The sequence below is a fragment of the Mauremys reevesii genome, linkage group 19 (assembly GCF_016161935.1).
Source record: "Mauremys reevesii isolate NIE-2019 linkage group 19, ASM1616193v1, whole genome shotgun sequence".
Lineage (NCBI taxonomy): Eukaryota > Metazoa > Chordata > Testudines > Geoemydidae > Mauremys > Mauremys reevesii.
Window position 1 is genome coordinate 15159719 of NC_052641.1, and position 17610 is coordinate 15177328.

Below are 17610 nucleotides of genomic sequence, written 5' to 3' on the forward strand. Positions count from 1 at the left end.
AGGCCTGAGGACAAACCAGACTGGATCTGTCTCTTCCCTGCCCCCACCCTCTCTCTCTCTTAAATGAAATTGACTCAGTTTTCGCAATGTTTGCTGTTTATATAGCACCTTCCATCCTGCAACCTCTGTGTGTTCCCAATAATCATTAACCCTGCTAAGGCCCTGGCAAGGGGGATGGTGTTACCCTCCATTTCACAAGAGCCGCAGTGATCTGTCCAATCAGTGGCAGAGCTGGGTGTAGAACCAAGGAGTCCTGGGACTACCAGCCCCTGGCTCTAAGCACTAGGTGGCATTCCCTCCTAGAGCTGGTTATGGAACCCCAGAGGCCTGACTCCCAGCCCCTTGCTCTGTCCAGGCACAGCGATGTGCATAAAATCTCACCCTCCCCACCTCCTACCTCCCCGTGCTGTGTCTGGCGACGCCTGCGCAGGGCTGTGCACAGCCGCCGTCCTGACGTGATGTTTCTTGGCAGTGCCTCCGAACATTGAACCCGGAGAGGTGAACCAGACCGTCCCTGAGAACTTCCCAGCATCCTTTGAGTGCCTGGCCTCTGGAATGCCCACTCCGAGTAAGGCAACTCCGCTCCTTCTGGCTTGTCTTCTTTCCAGTGTTTGTCCATTTGCCTGGCCTGCTTTCCCACCCCATCTCAGCCCTCTCTGCTCGGATCTAGACCGATCGCATGGGACTCCTCCTCCCTGTTGTGGTGCTATTTCAGAGCCCGCCGCAGTCACCACCCGCTAAAGGGGCTCCATTTTCTTGTTTGTGGTAGGGTACTGCCACACCCCAGCTGTACAAATGTGCAGTCAGACTCTGCCTGCCCCAAACAGCCTACACGGAAAATGGGCCAGACAGACAAAGGATTGTTGTGGGGAACTGAGGCACAGAGAGCCCAGGGCTGGATTTTCAAAGGAGGCAAAGGGAGTTACAGTGAATTATAGTGGATTTGAGTATTTCGCTCCCTCGGGCGCGCCTTTGATTATCACAGCCTAGGGGATTTCCCCAAGGTCACACAGAGGGGTCTGTGCCAGAGCTGCAGACTGCCACACCCCAGTGCACTGGCTGACCCACGCGACCATCCTCCCTTCGGGGGTTGCCTGCATCAAGGCTGGTGGTACTGCAGCTAGACTGCCAAGCCTCCCAGAATCAAATGCAAACTGCTCTCTTCAGACAGATCTGAGAAAAGATCAGGAGTCAGAGAATCCTGCAGAGGAGCAGCCCAGATTGGCTTGCAAAGCTTCTGGTTATCGCAGACGCCTTCCTACTAGAGAGGCAGCATCTCTCCCGTCACACGTCCATGTGCAACTTTTTGTTGCTGTTGTATTAGTAAAATAAATACAAAGAATATAATGGGGCATATAAAGCCAATTGAACAGAGGTTGCAAAGGGTTTAAACCCCAGACAAGGCAGGTCCATGGGGGGGTGAAAGTGACAGGGCCACTAACTTAGCCCACGTCCTCCTGCTTCCCTTTTCAGACGTGTCCTGGTACAAGGGGCCTCGGCTTCTCCTGGCCAGTCCAGGTCTTGTCCTCTCGGGCGATGGGAGGCGCCTGCAGATTGACCGGGCTCAGGTCTCGGACGCGGGGAGCTATCGCTGTGTGGCATCCAGTGTGGCAGGCAGCAGCGAACTCCATTACAGCCTGCAGGTGACTGGTGAGTGAGCCAGCGGGCAGTAAAGGCTACAGCGGCCTGTGTGTCTCTGGTCTTGGGGTCTAAGGATAGGGCACTTGGAGATAGGGTTAGGGTTCCTATCGGTAGGGCACTTGGAGCTAGGGTTACGGTTCCTATGGGTAGGGCACTTGGAGCCAGGGTTAGGGTTCCTATGGGTAGGGCTTCCCGCCCTAGGGTTAGGGTTCCTAAGGGTAGGGCACTTAGAGCCAGGGTTAGGGTTTCTATGGGTAGGGCTTCCCGACCTAGGGTTAGGGTTCCTATGGCTAGGCCACTTGGAGCTAGGGTTAGGGTTCCTATGGGTAGGGGACCCTGCCCTAGGGTTAGGGTTCCTATGGGTAGGGCACTTGGAGCTAGGGTTAGGGTTCCTATGGGTAGGGCTTCCCGACCTAGGGTTAGGGTTCCTATGAGTAGGGCACTTGGAGCTAGGTTAAGGGTTCGTATGGGTAGGGGACCCTGCCCTAGGGTTAGGGTTCCTATGGTTAGGGCACTTGGAGCTAGGGTTAGGGTTCCTATGGGTAGGGCTTCCCGACCTAGGGTTAGGGTTCCTAAGGGTAGGGCACTTGGAGCTAGGGTTAGGCTTCCTATGGGTAGGGGACCCTGCCCTAGGGTTAGGGTTCCTATGGGTAGGGCACTTGGAGCTAGGGTTAGGGTTCCTATGGGTAGGGCACTTGGAGCTAGGGTTAGGGTTCCTATGGGTAGGGCTTCCCGCCCTAGGGTTAGGGTTCCTATGGGTAGGGCACTTGGAGCTAGGGTTAGGGTTCCTATGGGTAGGGCTCCCCGCCCTAGGGTTAGGGGTCCTATGGGTAGGGCACTTGGAGCTAGGGTTAGGGTTCCTATGGGTAGGGCACTTGGACCTAGGGTTAGGGTTCCTATGGGTAGGGCACTTGGAGCTAGGGTTAGGGTTCCTATGGGTAGGGCTCCACGCCCTAGGGTTAGGGTTCCTATGGGTAGGGCACTTGGAGCTAGGGTTAGGGTTCCTATGGGTAGGGCACTTGGAGCTAGGGTTAGGGTTCCTATGGTTAGGGCACTTGGAGCTAGGGTTAGGGTTCCTATGGGTAGGGCTTCCCGCCCTAGGGTTAGGGTTCCTAAGGGTAGGGCACTTGGAGCCAGGGTTAGGGTTCCTATGGGTAGGGCTTCCCGACCTAGGGTTAGGGTTCCTATGGCTAGGCCACTTGGAGCTAGGGTTAGGGTTCCTATGGGTAGGGCACTTGGAGCTAGGGTTAGGGTTCCTATGGGTAGGGCTCCACGCCCTAGGGTTAAGGGTCCTATGGGTAGGGCACTTGGAGCTAGGGTTAGGGTTCCTATGGGTAGGGCACTTGGAGCTAGGGTTAGGGTTCCTATGGGTAGGGCATTTGGAGCTAGGGTTAGGGTTGCTATGGGTAGGGTTCCCGCCTTAGGGTTAGGGTTCCTAAGGGTAGGGCATTTGGAGCTAGGGTTAGGGTTCCTATGGGTAGGGCTTCCTGCCCTAGGGTTAGGGTTCCTAAGGGTAGGGCACTTGGAGCCAGGGTTAGGGTTTCTATGGGTAGGGCTTCCCGACCTAGGGTTAGGGTTCCTATGGGTAGGGCACTTGGAGCTAGGGCTAGGGTTCCTATGGGTAGGGCACTTGGAGCTAGGGTTAGGGTTCCTATGGTAGGGCACCCCGCCCTAGGGTTAGGGTTCCTATAGGTAGGGCACTTGGAGCTAGGGTTCGGGTTCCTAAGGGCAGGGCACTTGGAGCTAGTGTTAGGGTTCCTATGGGTAGGGCTTCCCGACCTAGGGTTAGGGTTCCTATGGTTAGGGCACTTGGAGCTAGGGTTAGGGTTCCTATGGGTAGGGCTTCCCGCCCTAGGGTTAGGGTTCCTAAGGGTAGGGCACTTGGAGCCAGGGTTAGGGTTCCTATGGGTAGGGCTTCCCGACCTAGGGTTAGGGTTCCTATGGCTAGGCCACTTGGAGCTAGGGTTAGGGTTCCTATGGGTAGGGCACTTGGAGCTAGGGTTAGGGTTCCTATGGGTAGGGCACTTGGAGCTAGGGTTAGGGTTGCTATGGGTAGGGCTTCCCGCCCTAGGGTTAGGGTTCCTAAGGGTAGGGCATTTGGAGCTAGGGTTAGGGTTCCTATGGGTAGGGCTTCCTGCCCTAGGGTTAGGGTTCCTAAGGGTAGGGCACTTGGAGCCAGGGTTAGGGTTTCTATGGGAAGGGCTTCCCTACCTAGGGTTAGGGTTCCTATGGGTAGGGCACTTGGAGCTAGGGCTAGGGTTCCTATGGTAGGGCACCCCGCCCTAGGGTTAGGGTTCCTATGGGTAGGGCACTTGGAGCTAGGTTAAGGGTTCCTATGGGTAGGGCAAAAGGAGCTCGGGTTAGGGTTCCGATGGGTAGGGCACCCGCCCTAGGGTTAGGGTTCCTATGGGTAGGGCACTTGGAGCTAGGGTTAGGGTTCCTAAGGGTAGGGCACTTGGAGCTAGGGTTAGGGTTCCTATGGGTAGGGCTTCCCGACCTAGGGTTAGGGTTCCTATGGGTAGGGCACTTGGAGCTAGGTTAAGGGTTCCTATGGTTAGGGCACTTGGAGCTAGGGTTAGGGTTCCTATGGGTAGGGCTTCCCGCCCTAGGGTTAGGGTTCCTAAGGGTAGGGCACTTGGAGCCAGGGTTAGGGTTCCTATGGGTAGGGCTTCCCAACCTAGGGTTAGGGTTCCTAAGGGTAGGCCACTTGGAGCCTGGGTTAGGGTTCCTATGGGTAGGGCACTTGGAGCTAGGGTTAGGGTTCCTATGGGTAGGGCTTCCCGCCCTAGGGTTAGGGTTCCTATGGGTAGGCCACTTGGAGCTAGGGTTAGGGTTCCTATGGGTAGGGCACTTGGAGCTAGGGTTAGGGTTCCTATGGGTAGGGCTTCCCGCCCTAGGGTTAGGGTTCCTAAGGGTAGGGCACTTGGAGCCAGGGTTAGGGTTCCTATGGGTAGGGCTTCCCGACCTAGGGTTAGGGTTCCTATGGCTAGGCCACTTGGAGCTAGGGTTAGGGTTCCTATGGGTAGGGCACTTGGAGCTAGGGTTAGGGTTCCTATGGGTAGGGCTCCCCGCCCTAGGGTTAGGGGTGCTATGGGTAGGGCACTTGGAGCTAGGGTTAGGGTTCCTATGGGTAGGGCACTTGGAGCTAGGGTTAGGGTTCCTATGGGTAGGGCACTTGGAGCTAGGGTTAGGGTTGCTATGGGTAGGGCTTCCCGCCTTAGGGTTAGGGTTCCTAAGGGTAGGGCATTTGGAGCTAGGGTTAGGGTTCCTATGGGTAGGGCTTCCTGCCCTAGGGTTAGGGTTCCTAAGGGTAGGGCACTTGGAGCCAGGGTTAGGGTTTCTATGGGTAGGGCTTCCCGCCCTAGGGTTAGGGTTCCTATGGGTAGGGCACTTGGAGCTAGGGCTAGGGTTCCTATGGGTAGGGCACTTGGAGCTAGGGTTAGGGTTCCTATGGTAGGGCACCCCGCCCTAGGGTTAGGGTTCCTATGGGTAGGGCACTTGGAGCTAGGTTAAGGGTTCCTATGGGTAGGGCACTTGGAGCTAGGGTTAGGGTTCCTATGGTAGGGCACCCCGCCCTAGGGTTAGGGTTCCTATGGAAAGGGCACTTGGAGGTAGGGTTAGGGTTGCTAAGGGTAGGGCATGTGGGGCTAGGATTAGGGTTCCTATGTGTAGGGCTTCCCGCCCTAGGGTTAGGGTTCCAATGGGTAGGGCACTTGGAGCTACGGTTAGGGTTCCTATGGTTAGGGCACTTGGAGCTAGGGTTAGGGTTCCTATGGGTAGGGCTTCCCGCCCTAGGGTTAGGGTTCCTAAGGGTAGGGCACTTGGAGCCAGGGTTAGGGTTCCTATGGGTAGGGCTTCCCAACCTAGGGTTAGGGTTCCTAAGGGTAGGCCACTTGGAGGCTGGGGGAGGGTTCCTATGGGTAGGGCACTTGGAGCTAGGGTTAGGGTTCCTATGGGTAGGGCTTCCGCCTAGCGTTAGGGTTCCTACAGGTAGGGTACTTGGATCTAGGGTTAGGGTTCCTATGGGTAGGGCACTTGGAGCTAGGGTTAGGGTTCCTATGGGTAGGGCTTCCCGCCCTAGGGTTAGGGTTCCTAAGGGTAGGGCACTTGGAGCCAGGGTTAGGGTTCCTATGGGTAGGGCTTCCCGACCTAGGGTTAGGGTTCCTATGGCTAGGGCACTTCGAGCTAGGGTTAGGGTTCCTATGGGTAGCGATCCCCGCCCTAGGGTTAGGGGTCCTATGGGTAGCGCACTTGGAGCTAGGGTTAGGGTTCCTATGGGTAGGGCACTTGGAGCTAGGGTTAGGGTTCCTATGGGTAGGGCACTTGGAGCTAGGGTTAGGGTTGCTATGGGTAGGGCTTCCCGCCTTAGGGTTAGGGTTCCTAAGGGTAGGGCATTTGGAGCTAGGGTTAGGGTTCCTATGGGTAGGGCTTCCTGCCCTAGGGTTAGGGTTCCTAAGGGTAGGGCATTTGGAGCCAGGGTTAGGGTTTCTATGGGTAGGGCTTCCCGCCCTAGGGTTAGGGTTCCTATGGGTAGGGCACTTGGAGCTAGGGCTAGGGTTCCTATGGGTAGGGCACTTGGAGCTAGGGTTAGGGTTCCTATGGTAGGGCACCCCGCCCTAGGGTTACGGTTCCTATAGATAGGGCACTTGGAGCTAGGGTTCGGGTTCCTAAGGGTAGGGCACTTGGAGCTAGGGTTAGGGTTCCTATGGGTAGGGAACTTGGAGCTAGGGTTAGGGTTCCTATGGGTAGGGCTTCCCGACCTAGGGTTAGGGTTCCTATGGGTAGGGCACTTGGAGCTAGGTTAAGGGTTCCTATGGTTAGGGCACTTGGAGCTAGGGTTAGGGTTGCTATGGGTAGGGCTTCCCGCCCTAGGGTTAGGGTTCCTAAGGGTAGGGCACTTGGAGCCAGGGTTAGGGTTCCTATGGGTAGGGCTTCCCGACCTAGGGTTAGGGTTCCTAAGGGTAGGCCACTTGGAGCTAGGGTTAGGGTTCCTATGGGTAGGGCACTTGGAGCTAGGGTTAGGGTTCCTATGGGTAGGCCACTTGGAGCTAGGGTTAGGGTTCCTATGGGTAGGGCACTTGGAGCTAGGGTTAGGGTTCCTATGGGTAGGGCTTCCCGCCTTAGGGTTAGGGTTCCTAAGGGTAGGGCATTTGGAGCTAGGGTTAGGGTTCCTATGGGTAGGGCTTCCTGCCCTAGGGTTAGGGTTCCTAAGGGTAGGGCACTTGGAGCCAGGGTTAGGGTTTCTATGGGTAGGGCTTCCCTACCTAGGGTTAGGGTTCCTATGGGTAGGGCACTTGGAGCTAGGGCTAGGGTTCCTATGGGTAGGGCACTTGGAGCTAGGGTTAGGGTTCCTATGGTAGGGCACCCCGCCCTAGGGTTAGGGTTCCTATAGATAGGGCACTTGGAGCTAGGGTTCGGGTTCCTAAGGGTAGGGCACTTGGAGCTAGGGTTAGGGTTCCTATGGGTAGGGCTTCCCGACCTAGGGTTAGGGTTCCTATGGGTAGGGCACTTGGAGCTAGGTTAAGGGTTCCTATGGTTAGGGCACTTGGAGCTAGGGTTAGGGTTCCTATGGGTAGGGCTTCCCGCCCTAGGGTTAGGGTTCCTAAGGGTAGGGCACTTGGAGCCAGGGTTAGGGTTCCTATGGGTAGGGCTTCCCGACCTAGGGTTAGGGTTCCTATGGCTAGGCCACTTGGAGCTAGGGTTAGGGTTCCTATGGGTAGGGCACTTGGAGCTAGGGTTAGGGTTCCTATGGGTAGGGCTCCACGCCCTAGGGTTAAGGGTCCTATGGGTAGGGCACTTGGAGCTAGGGTTAGGGTTCCTATGGGTAGGGCACTTGGAGCTAGGGTTAGGGTTCCTATGGGTAGGGCATTTGGAGCTAGGGTTAGGGTTGCTATGGGTAGGGCTTCCCGCCTTAGGGTTAGGGTTCCTAAGGGTAGGGCATTTGGAGCTAGGGTAAGGGTTCCTATGGGTAGGGCTTCCCGCCCTAGGGTTAGGGTTCCTAAGGGTAGGGCACTTGGAGCCAGGGTTAGGGTTTCTATGGGTAGGGCTTCCCGACCTAGGGTTAGGGTTCCTATGGGTAGGGCACTTGGAGCTAGGGCTAGGGTTCCTATGGGTAGGGCACTTGGAGCTAGGGTTAGGGTTCCTATGGTAGGGCACCCCGCCCTAGGGTTAGGGTTCCTATAGGTAGGGCACTTGGAGCTAGGGTTAGGGTTCCTAAGGGCAGGGCACTTGGAGCTAGTGTTAGGGTTCCTATGGGTAGGGCTTCCCGACCTAGGGTTAGGGTTCCTATGGTTAGGGCACTTGGAGCTAGGGTTAGGGTTCCTATGGGTAGGGCTTCCCGCCCTAGGGTTAGGGTTCCTAAGGGTAGGGCACTTGGAGCCAGGGTTAGGGTTTCTATGGGTAGGGCTTCCCTACCTAGGGTTAGGGTTCCTATGGGTAGGGCACTTGGAGCTAGGGCTAGGGTTCCTATGGTAGGGCACCCCGCCCTAGGGTTAGGGTTCCTATGGGTAGGGCACTTGGAGCTAGGTTAAGGGTTCCTATGGGTAGGGCACTTGGAGCTAGGGTTAGGGTTCCTATGGTAGGGCACCCCGCCCTAGGGTTAGGGTTCCTATAGATAGGGCACTTGGAGCTAGGGTTCGGGTTCCTAAGGGTAGGGCACTTGGAGCTAGGGTTAGGGTTCCTATGGGTAGGGCTTCCCGACCTAGGGTTAGGGTTCCTATGGGTAGGGCACTTGGAGCTAGGTTAAGGGTTCCTATGGTTAGGGCACTTGGAGCTAGGGTTAGGGTTCCTATGGGTAGGGCTTCCCGCCCTAGGGTTAGGGTTCCTAAGGGTAGGGCACTTGGAGCCAGGGTTAGGGTTCCTATGGGTAGGGCTTCCCAACCTAGGGTTAGGGTTCCTAAGGGTAGGCCACTTGGAGCCTGGGTTAGGGTTCCTATGGGTAGGGCACTTGGAGCTAGGGTTAGGGTTCCTATGGGTAGGGCTTCCCGCCCTAGGGTTAGGGTTCCTAAGGGTAGGGCACTTGGAGCCAGGGTTAGGGTTCCTATGGGTAGGGCTTCCCGACCTAGGGTTAGGGTTCCTATGGCTAGGCCACTTGGAGCTAGGGTTAGGGTTCCTATGGGTAGGGCACTTGGAGCTAGGGTTAGGGTTCCTATGGGTAGGGCTCCCCGCCCTAGGGTTAGGGGTGCTATGGGTAGGGCACTTGGAGCTAGGGTTAGGGTTCCTATGGGTAGGGCACTTGGAGCTAGGGTTAGGGTTCCTATGGGTAGGGCACTTGGAGCTAGGGTTAGGGTTGCTATGGGTAGGGCTTCCCGCCTTAGGGTTAGGGTTCCTAAGGGTAGGGCATTTGGAGCTAGGGTTAGGGTTCCTATGGGTAGGGCTTCCTGCCCTAGGGTTAGGGTTCCTAAGGGTAGGGCATTTGGAGCCAGGGTTAGGGTTTCTATGGGTAGGGCTTCCCGCCCTAGGGTTAGGGTTCCTATGGGTAGGGCACTTGGAGCTAGGGCTAGGGTTCCTATGGGTAGGGCACTTGGAGCTAGGGTTAGGGTTCCTATGGTAGGGCACCCCGCCCTAGGGTTACGGTTCCTATAGATAGGGCACTTGGAGCTAGGGTTCGGGTTCCTAAGGGTAGGGCACTTGGAGCTAGGGTTCGGGTTCCTAAGGGTAGGGCACTTGGAGCTAGGGTTAGGGTTCCTATGGGTAGGGCTTCCCGACCTAGGGTTAGGGTTCCTATGGGTAGGGCACTTGGAGCTAGGTTAAGGGTTCCTATGGTTAGGGCACTTGGAGCTAGGGTTAGGGTTCCTATGGGTAGGGCTTCCCGCCCTAGGGTTAGGGTTCCTAAGGGTAGGGCACTTGGAGCCAGGGTTAGGGTTCCTATGGGTAGGGCTTCCCGACCTAGGGTTAGGGTTCCTATGGGTAGGCCACTTGGAGCTAGGGTTAGGGTTCCTATGGGTAGGGCACTTGGAGCTAGGGTTAGGGTTCCTATGGGTAGGCCACTTGGAGCTAGGGTTAGGGTTCCTATGGGTAGGGCACTTGGAGCTAGGGTTAGGGTTCCTATGGGTAGGGCTTCCCGCCTTAGGGTTAGGGTTCCTAAGGGTAGGGCATTTGGAGCTAGGGTTAGGGTTCCTATGGGTAGGGCTTCCTGCCCTAGGGTTAGGGTTCCTAAGGGTAGGGCACTTGGAGCCAGGGTTAGGGTTTCTATGGGTAGGGCTTCCTGCGCTAGGGTTAGGGTTCCTATGGGTAGGGCACTTGGAGCTAGGGCTAGGGTTCCTATGGGTAGGGCACTTGGAGCTAGGGTTAGGGTTCCTATGGTAGGGCACCCCGCCCTAGGGTTAGGGTTCCTATAGGTAGGGCACTTGGAGCTAGGGTTCGGGTTCCTAAGGGTAGGGCACTTGGAGCTAGGGTTAGGGTTCCTATGGGTAGGGCTTCCCGACCTAGGGTTAGGGTTCCTATGGGTAGGGCACTTGGAGCTAGGTTAAGGGTTCCTATGGTTAGGGCACTTGGAGCTAGGGTTAGGGTTCCTATGGGTAGGGCTTCCCGCCCTAGGGTTAGGGTTCCTAAGGGTAGGGCACTTGGAGCCAGGGTTAGGGTTCCTATGGGTAGGGCTTCCCGACCTAGGGTTAGGGTTCCTAAGGGTAGGCCACTTGGAGCCTGGGTTAGGGTTCCTATGGGTAGGGCACTTGGAGCTAGGGTTAGGGTTCCTATGGGTAGGGCACTTGGAGCTAGGGTTAGGGTTCCTATGGGTAGGGCACTTGGAGCTAGGGTTAGGGTTCCTATGGGTAGGGCGCCCCACCCTATGGTTAGGGTTCCTATGGGTAGGGCACTTGGAGCTAGGGTTAGGGTTCCTATGGGTAGGGCTTCCCGCCCTAGGGTTAGGGTTCCTAAGGGTAGGGCACTTGGAGCTAGGGTTAGGGTTCCTATGGGTAGGGCTTCCCACCCTAGGGTTAGGGTTCCTATGAGTAGGGCATTTGGAGCTAGGGTTAGGGTTACTATGGGTAGGTCACTTGGAGCTAGGGTTAGGGATCCTATGGGTAGGGCTGCCCGCCCTAGGGTTAGGGTTCCTATGGGTAGGGCACTTGCAGCTAGGGTTAGGGTTCCTATGGGTAGGGCACTTGGAGCTAGGGTTAGGGATCCTATGGGTAGGACTGCCCGCCCTAGGGTTAGGGTTCCTACGGGTAGGGCACTTACAGCTAGTGTTAGTGTTTCCATGTGTAGGGCATTTGGAGCTGCGGTTAGGGTTCCTATGGGTACGGCTTCCCACCCTAGGGTTAGGGTTCCTATGGGTAGGGCTCTTGGATCTAGGGTTAGGGTTCCTATGGGTAGGGCTTCCCTCCCTAGGGTTAGGGTTCCTATGGGTAGGGCACTTGGAGCTAGGGTTAGGGTTCCTATGGGTAGGGCACTTGGAGCTAGGGTTAGGGTTCCTATGGGTAGGGCTTCCCGCCCTAGGGTTAGGGTTCCTATGGGTAGGGCACTTGGAGCTAGGGTTAGGGTTTCTATGGGTAGGGCATTTGGAGCTAGGGTTACGGTTCCTGTGGGTAGGGCTTCCCGCCCTAGGGTTAGGGTTCCTATGGGTAGGGCACTTGGAGCTAGGGTTAGGGTTCCTATGGGTAGGGCTTCCCGCCCTAGGGTTAGGGTTCCTATGGGTAGGGCACTTGGAGCTAGGGTTAGGGTTCCTATGGGTAGGGCACTTGGAGCTAGGGTTAGGGTTCCTATGGGTAGGGCACTTGGAGCTAGGGTTAGGGTTCCTATGGGTAGGGCACTTGGAGCTAGGGTTAGGGTTCCTATGGGTAGGGCACTTGGAGCTAGGGTTAGGGTTCCTATGGGTAGGGCTTCCCGCCCTAGGGTTAGGGTTCCTAAGGGTAGGGCACTTGGAGCTAGGGTTAGGGTTCCTATGGGTAGGGCACTTGGAGCTAGGCTTAGGGTTCCTATGGGTAGGGCTTCCTGCCCTAGGGTTAGGGTTCCTATGGGTAGGGCACTTGGAGCTAGGGTTAGGGTTCCTATGGGTAGGGCACTTGGAGCTAGGGTTAGGGTTCCTATGGGTAGGGCAAACCGACCTAGGGTTAGGGTTCCTATGGGTAGGGCACTTGGAGCTAGGGTTAGGGTTCCTATGGGTAGGGCACTTGGAGCTAGGGTTAGGGTTCCTATGGGTAGGGCACTTGGAGCTAGGGTTAGGGTTCCTATGGGTAGGGCTTCCCGACCTAGGGTTAGGGTTCCTATGGGTAGGGCACTTGGAGCTAGGTTAAGGGTTCCTATGGGTAGGGCACTTGGAGCTAGGGTTAGGGTTCCTAAGGGTAGGGCACTTGGAGCCAGGGTTAGGGTTCCTATGGGTAGGGCTTCCCGACCTAGGGTTAGGGTTCCTAAGGGTAGGCCACTTGGAGCTAGGGTTAGGGTTCCTATGGGTAGGGCACTTGGAGCTAGGGTTAGGGTTCCTATGGGTAGGCCACTTGGAGCTAGGGTTAGGGTTCCTATGGGTAGGGCACTTGGAGCTAGGGTTAGGGTTCCTATGGGTAGGGCTTCCCGCCCTAGGGTTAGGGTTCCTAAGGGTAGGGCATTTGGAGCTAGGGTTAGGGTTCCTATGGGTAGGGCTTCCTGCCCTAGGGTTAGGGTTCCTAAGGGTAGGGCACTTGGAGCCAGGGTTAGGGTTTCTATGGGTAGGGCTTCCCGACCTAGGGTTAGGGTTCCTATGGGTAGGGCACTTGGAGCTAGGGCTAGGGTTCCTATGGGTAGGGCACTTGGAGCTAGGGTTAGGGTTCCTATGGTAGGGCACCCCGCCCTAGGGTTAGGGTTCCTATAGGTAGGGCACTTGGAGCTAGGGTTAGGGTTCCTAAGGGTAGGGCACTTGGAGCTAGGGTTAGGGTTCCTATGGGTAGGGCTTCCCGACCTAGGGTTAGGGTTCCTATGGGTAGGGCACTTGGAGCTAGGTTAAGGGTTCCTATGGTTAGGGCACTTGGAGCTAGGGTTAGGGTTCCTATGGGTAGGGCTTCCCGCCCTAGGGTTAGGGTTCCTAAGGGTAGGGCACTTGGAGCCAGGGTTAGGGTTCCTATGGGTAGGGCTTCCCGACCTAGGGTTAGGGTTCCTAAGGGTAGGCCACTTGGAGCTAGGGTTAGGGTTCCTATGGGTAGGGCACTTGGAGCTAGGGTTAGGGTTCCTATGGGTAGGGCTTCCCGCCCTAGGGTTAGGGTTCCTATGGGTAGGCCACTTGGAGCTAGGGTTAGGGTTCCTATGGGTAGGGCACTTGGAGCTAGGGTTAGGGTTCCTATGGGTAGGGCTTCCCGCCCTAGGGTTAGGGTTCCTAAGGGTAGGGCACTTGGAGCCAGGGTTAGGGTTCCTATGGGTAGGGCTTCCCGACCTAGGGTTAGGGTTCCTATGGCTAGGCCACTTGGAGCTAGGGTTAGGGTTCCTATGGGTAGGGCACTTGGAGCTAGGGTTAGGGTTCCTATGGGTAGGGCTCCCCGCCCTAGGGTTAGGGGTCCTATGGGTAGGGCACTTGGAGCTAGGGTTAGGGTTCCTATGGGTAGGGCACTTGGAGCTAGGGTTAGGGTTCCTATGGGTAGGGCACTTGGAGCTAGGGTTAGGGTTGCTATGGGTAGGGCTTCCCGCCTTAGGGTTAGGGTTCCTAAGGGTAGGGCATTTGGAGCTAGGGTTAGGGTTCCTATGGGTAGGGCTTCCTGCCCTAGGGTTAGGGTTCCTAAGGGTAGGGCACTTGGAGCCAGGGTTAGGGTTTCTATGGGTAGGGCTTCCCGCCCTAGGGTTAGGGTTCCTATGGGTAGGGCACTTGGAGCTAGGGCTAGGGTTCCTATGGGTAGGGCACTTGGAGCTAGGGTTAGGGTTCCTATGGTAGGGCACCCCGCCCTAGGGTTAGGGTTCCTATAGGTAGGGCACTTGGAGCTAGGGTTCGGGTTCCTAAGGGTAGGGCACTTGGAGCTAGGGTCTGGGTTCCTAAGGGTAGGGCACTTGGAGCTAGGGTTAGGGTTCCTATGGGTAGGGCTTCCCGACCTAGGGTTAGGGTTCCTATGGGTAGGGCACTTGGAGCTAGGTTAAGGGTTCCTATGGTTAGGGCACTTGGAGCTAGGGTTAGGGTTCCTATGGGTAGGGCTTCCCGCCCTAGGGTTAGGGTTCCTAAGGGTAGGGCACTTGGAGCCAGGGTTAGGGTTCCTATGGGTAGGGCTTCCCGACCTAGGGTTAGGGTTCCTAAGGGTAGGCCACTTGGAGCTAGGGTTAGGGTTCCTATGGGTAGGGCACTTGGAGCTAGGGTTAGGGTTCCTATGGGTAGGGCTTCCCGCCCTAGGGTTAGGGTTCCTAAGGGTAGGCCACTTGGAGCTAGGGTTAGGGTTCCTATGGGTAGGGCACTTGGAGCTAGGGTTAGGGTTCCTATGGGTAGGGCTCCCCGCCCTAGGGTTAGGGGTCCTATGGGTAGGGCACTTGGAGCTAGGGTTAGGGTTCCTATGGGTAGGGCACTTGGAGCTAGGGTTAGGGTTGTTATGGGTAGGGCTTCCCGCCTTAGGGTTAGGGTTCCTAAGGGTAGGGCATTTGGAGCTAGGGTTAGGGTTCCTATGGGTAGGGCTTCCCGCCCTAGGGTTAGGGTTCCTAAGGGTAGGGCACTTGGAGCCAGGGTTAGGGTTTTTATGGGTAGGGCTTCCCGCCCTAGGGTTAGGGTTCCTATAGGTAGGGCACTTAGAGCCAGGGTTAGGGTTTCTATGGGTAGGGCTTCCCGACCTAGGGTTAGGGTTCCTATGGCTAGGCCACTTGGAGCTAGGGTTAGGGTTCCTATGGGTAGGGGACCCTGCCCTAGGGTTAGGGTTCCTATGGGTAGGGCACTTGGAGCTAGGGTTAGGGTTCCTATGGGTAGGGCTTCCCGACCTAGGGTTAGGGTTCCTATGAGTAGGGCACTTGGAGCTAGGTTAAGGGTTCGTATGGGTAGGGGACCCTGCCCTAGGGTTAGGGTTCCTATGGGTAGGGCACTTGGAGCTAGGGTTAGGGTTCCTATGGGTAGGGCTTCCCGCCCTAGGGTTAGGGTTCCTAAGGGTAGGGCACTTGGAGCCAGGGTTAGGGTTCCTATGGGTAGGGCTTCCTGACCTAGGGTTAGGGTTCCTATGGCTAGGCCACTTGGAGCTAGGGTTAGGGTTCCTATGGGTAGGGCACTTGGAGCTAGGGTTAGGGTTCCTATGGGTAGGGCTCCCCGCCCTAGGGTTAGGGGTCCTATGGGTAGGGCACTTGGAGCTAGGGTTAGGGTTCCTATGGGTAGGGCACTTGGAGCTAGGGTTAGGGTTCCTATGGGTAGGGCACTTGGAGCTAGGGTTAGGGTTGCTATGGGTAGGGCTTCCCGCCTTAGGGTTAGGGTTCCTAAGGGTAGGGCATTTGGAGCTAGGGTTAGGGTTCCTATGGGTAGGGCTTCCTGCCCTAGGGTTAGGGTTCCTAAGGGTAGGGCACTTGGAGCCAGGGTTAGGGTTTCTATGGGTAGGGCTTCCCGACCTAGGGTTAGGGTTCCTATGGGTAGGGCACTTGGAGCTAGGGCTAGGGTTCCTATGGTTAGGGCACTTGGAGCTAGGGTTAGGGTTCCTATGGTAGGGCACCCCGCCCTAGGGTTAGGGTTCCTATAGGTAGGGCACTTGGAGCTAGGGTTCGGGTTCCTAAGGGTAGGGCACTTGGAGCTAGGGTTAGGGTTCCTATGGGTAGGGCTTCCCGACCTAGGGTTAGGGTTCCTATGGGTAGGGCACTTGGAGCTAGGTTAAGGGTTCCTATGGTTAGGGCACTTGGAGCTAGGGTTAGGGTTCCTATGGGTAGGGCTTCCCGCCCTAGGGTTAGGGTTCCTAAGGGTAGGGCACTTGGAGCCAGGGTTAGGGTTCCTATGGGTAGGGCTTCCCGACCTAGGGTTAGGGTTCCTAAGGGTAGGCCACTTGGAGCTAGGGTTAGGGTTCCTATGGGTAGGGCACTTGGAGCTAGGGTTAGGGTTCCTATGGGTAGGGCTTCCCGCCCTAGGGTTAGGGTTCCTAAGGGTAGGCCACTTGGAGCTAGGGTTAGGGTTCCTATGGGTAGGGCACTTGGAGCTAGGGTTAGGGTTCCTATGGGTAGGGCTTCCCGACCTAGGGTTAGGGTTCCTATGGGTAGGGCACTTGGAGCTAGGGTTAGGGTTCCTATGGGTAGGGCTTCCTGACCTAGGGTTAGGGTTCCTATGGGTAGGGCACTTGGAGCTAGGTTAAGGGTTCCTATGGGTAGGGCACTTGGAGCTAGGGTTAGGGTTCCTATGGGTAGGGCTTCCCGCCCTAGGGTTAGGGTTCCTAAGGGTAGGGCACTTGGAGCCAGGGTTAGGGTTCCTATGGGTAGGGCTTCCCGACCTAGGGTTAGGGTTCCTATGGGTAGGGCACTTGGAGCTAGGGTTAGGGTTCCTATGGGTAGGGCACTTGGAGCTAGGGTTAGGGTTCCTATGGGTAGGGCTCCCCGCCCTAGGGTTAGGGGTCCTATGGGTAGGGCACTTGGAGCTAGGGTTAGGGTTCCTATGGGTAGGGCTTCCCGACCTAGGGTTAGGGTTCCTAAGGGTAGGCCACTTGGAGCTAGGGTTAGGGTTCCTATGGGTAGGGCACTTGGAGCTAGGGTTAGGGTTCCTATGGGTAGGGCTCCCCGCCCTAGGGTTAGGGGTCCTATGGGTAGGGCACTTGGAGCTAGGGTTAGGGTTCCTATGGGTAGGGCACTTGGAGCTAGGGTTAGGGTTGTTATGGGTAGGGCTTCCCGCCTTAGGGTTAGGGTTCCTAAGGGTAGGGCATTTGGAGCTAGGGTTAGGGTTCCTATGGGTAGGGCTTCCCGCCCTAGGGTTAGGGTTCCTAAGGGTAGGGCACTTGGAGCCAGGGTTAGGGTTTCTATGGGTAGGGCTTCCCGACCTAGGGTTAGGGTTCCTATGGGTAGGGCACTTGGAGCTAGGGTTAGGGTTCCTATGGGTAGGGCACTTGGAGCTAGGGTTAGGGTTCCTATGGGTAGGGCTCCCTGCCCTAGGGTTAGGGGTCCTATGGGTAGGGCACTTGGAGCTAGGGTTAGGGTTCCTATGGGTAGGGCACTTGGAGCTAGGGTTAGGGTTCCTATGGGTAGGGCACTTGGAGCTAGGGTTAGGGTTCCTATGGTAGGGCACCCCGCCCTAGGGTTAGGGTTCCTATAGGTAGGGCACTTGGAGCTAGGGTTAGGGTTCCTATGGGTAGGGCACTTGGAGCTAGGGTTAGGGTTCCTAAGGGTAGGGCACTTGGAGCTAGGGTTAGGGTTCCTATGGGTAGGGCTTCCCGACCTAGGGTTAGGGTTCCTATGGGTAGGGCACTTGGAGCTAGGTTTAGGGTTCCTATGGTTAGGGCACTTGGAGCTAGGGTTAGGGTTCCTATGGGTAGGGCTTCCCGCCCTAGGGTTAGGGTTCCTAAGGGTAGGGCACTTGGAGCCAGGGTTAGGGTTCCTATGGGTAGGGCTTCCCGACCTAGGGTTAGGGTTCCTAAGGGTAGGCCACTTGGAGCTAGGGTTAGGGTTCCTATGGGTAGGGCTCTTGGAGCTAGGGTTAGAATTCCTATGGGTAGGGCTTCCCGTCCTAGGGTTAGGGTTCCTATGGGTAGGGCACTTGGAGCTAGGGTTAGGGTTCCTATGGGTAGGGCACTTGGAGCTAGGGTTAGGGTTCCTATGGGTAGGGCTCCCCGCCCTAGGGTTAGGGTTCCTATGGGTAGGGCACTTGGAGCTAGTGTTAGGGTTGTTATGGGTAGGGCTTCCCGCCTTAGGGTTAGGGTTCCTAAGGGTAGGGCACTTGGAGCTAGGGTTAGGGTTCCTATGGGTAGGGCTTCCCGCCCTAGGGTTAGGGTTCCTAAGGGTAGGGCACTTGGAGCCAGGGTTAGGGTTTCTATGGGTAGGGCTTCCCGCCCTAGGGTTAGGGTTCCTATAGGTAGGGCATTTGGAGCCAGGGTTAGGGTTTCTATGGGTAAGGCTTGACCTAGGGTTAGGCGTCCTACGAGTAGG

General features: G+C 56.8%; 1 protein-coding gene across 1 annotated transcript in view; it reads left to right on the top strand.

Moving 5' to 3' along the window:
* The window catches only part of HMCN2 (hemicentin 2), a 152902-nt gene that overhangs the window by 52272 nt on the left and 83020 nt on the right, over positions 1-17610 (top strand). The window contains exons 37-38 of the mRNA XM_039507027.1: positions 473-568; positions 1474-1650. Coding sequence (XP_039362961.1) covers positions 473-568; positions 1474-1650 — 273 coding nt within the window. The remainder of the gene's footprint in view (positions 1-472; positions 569-1473; positions 1651-17610) is intronic.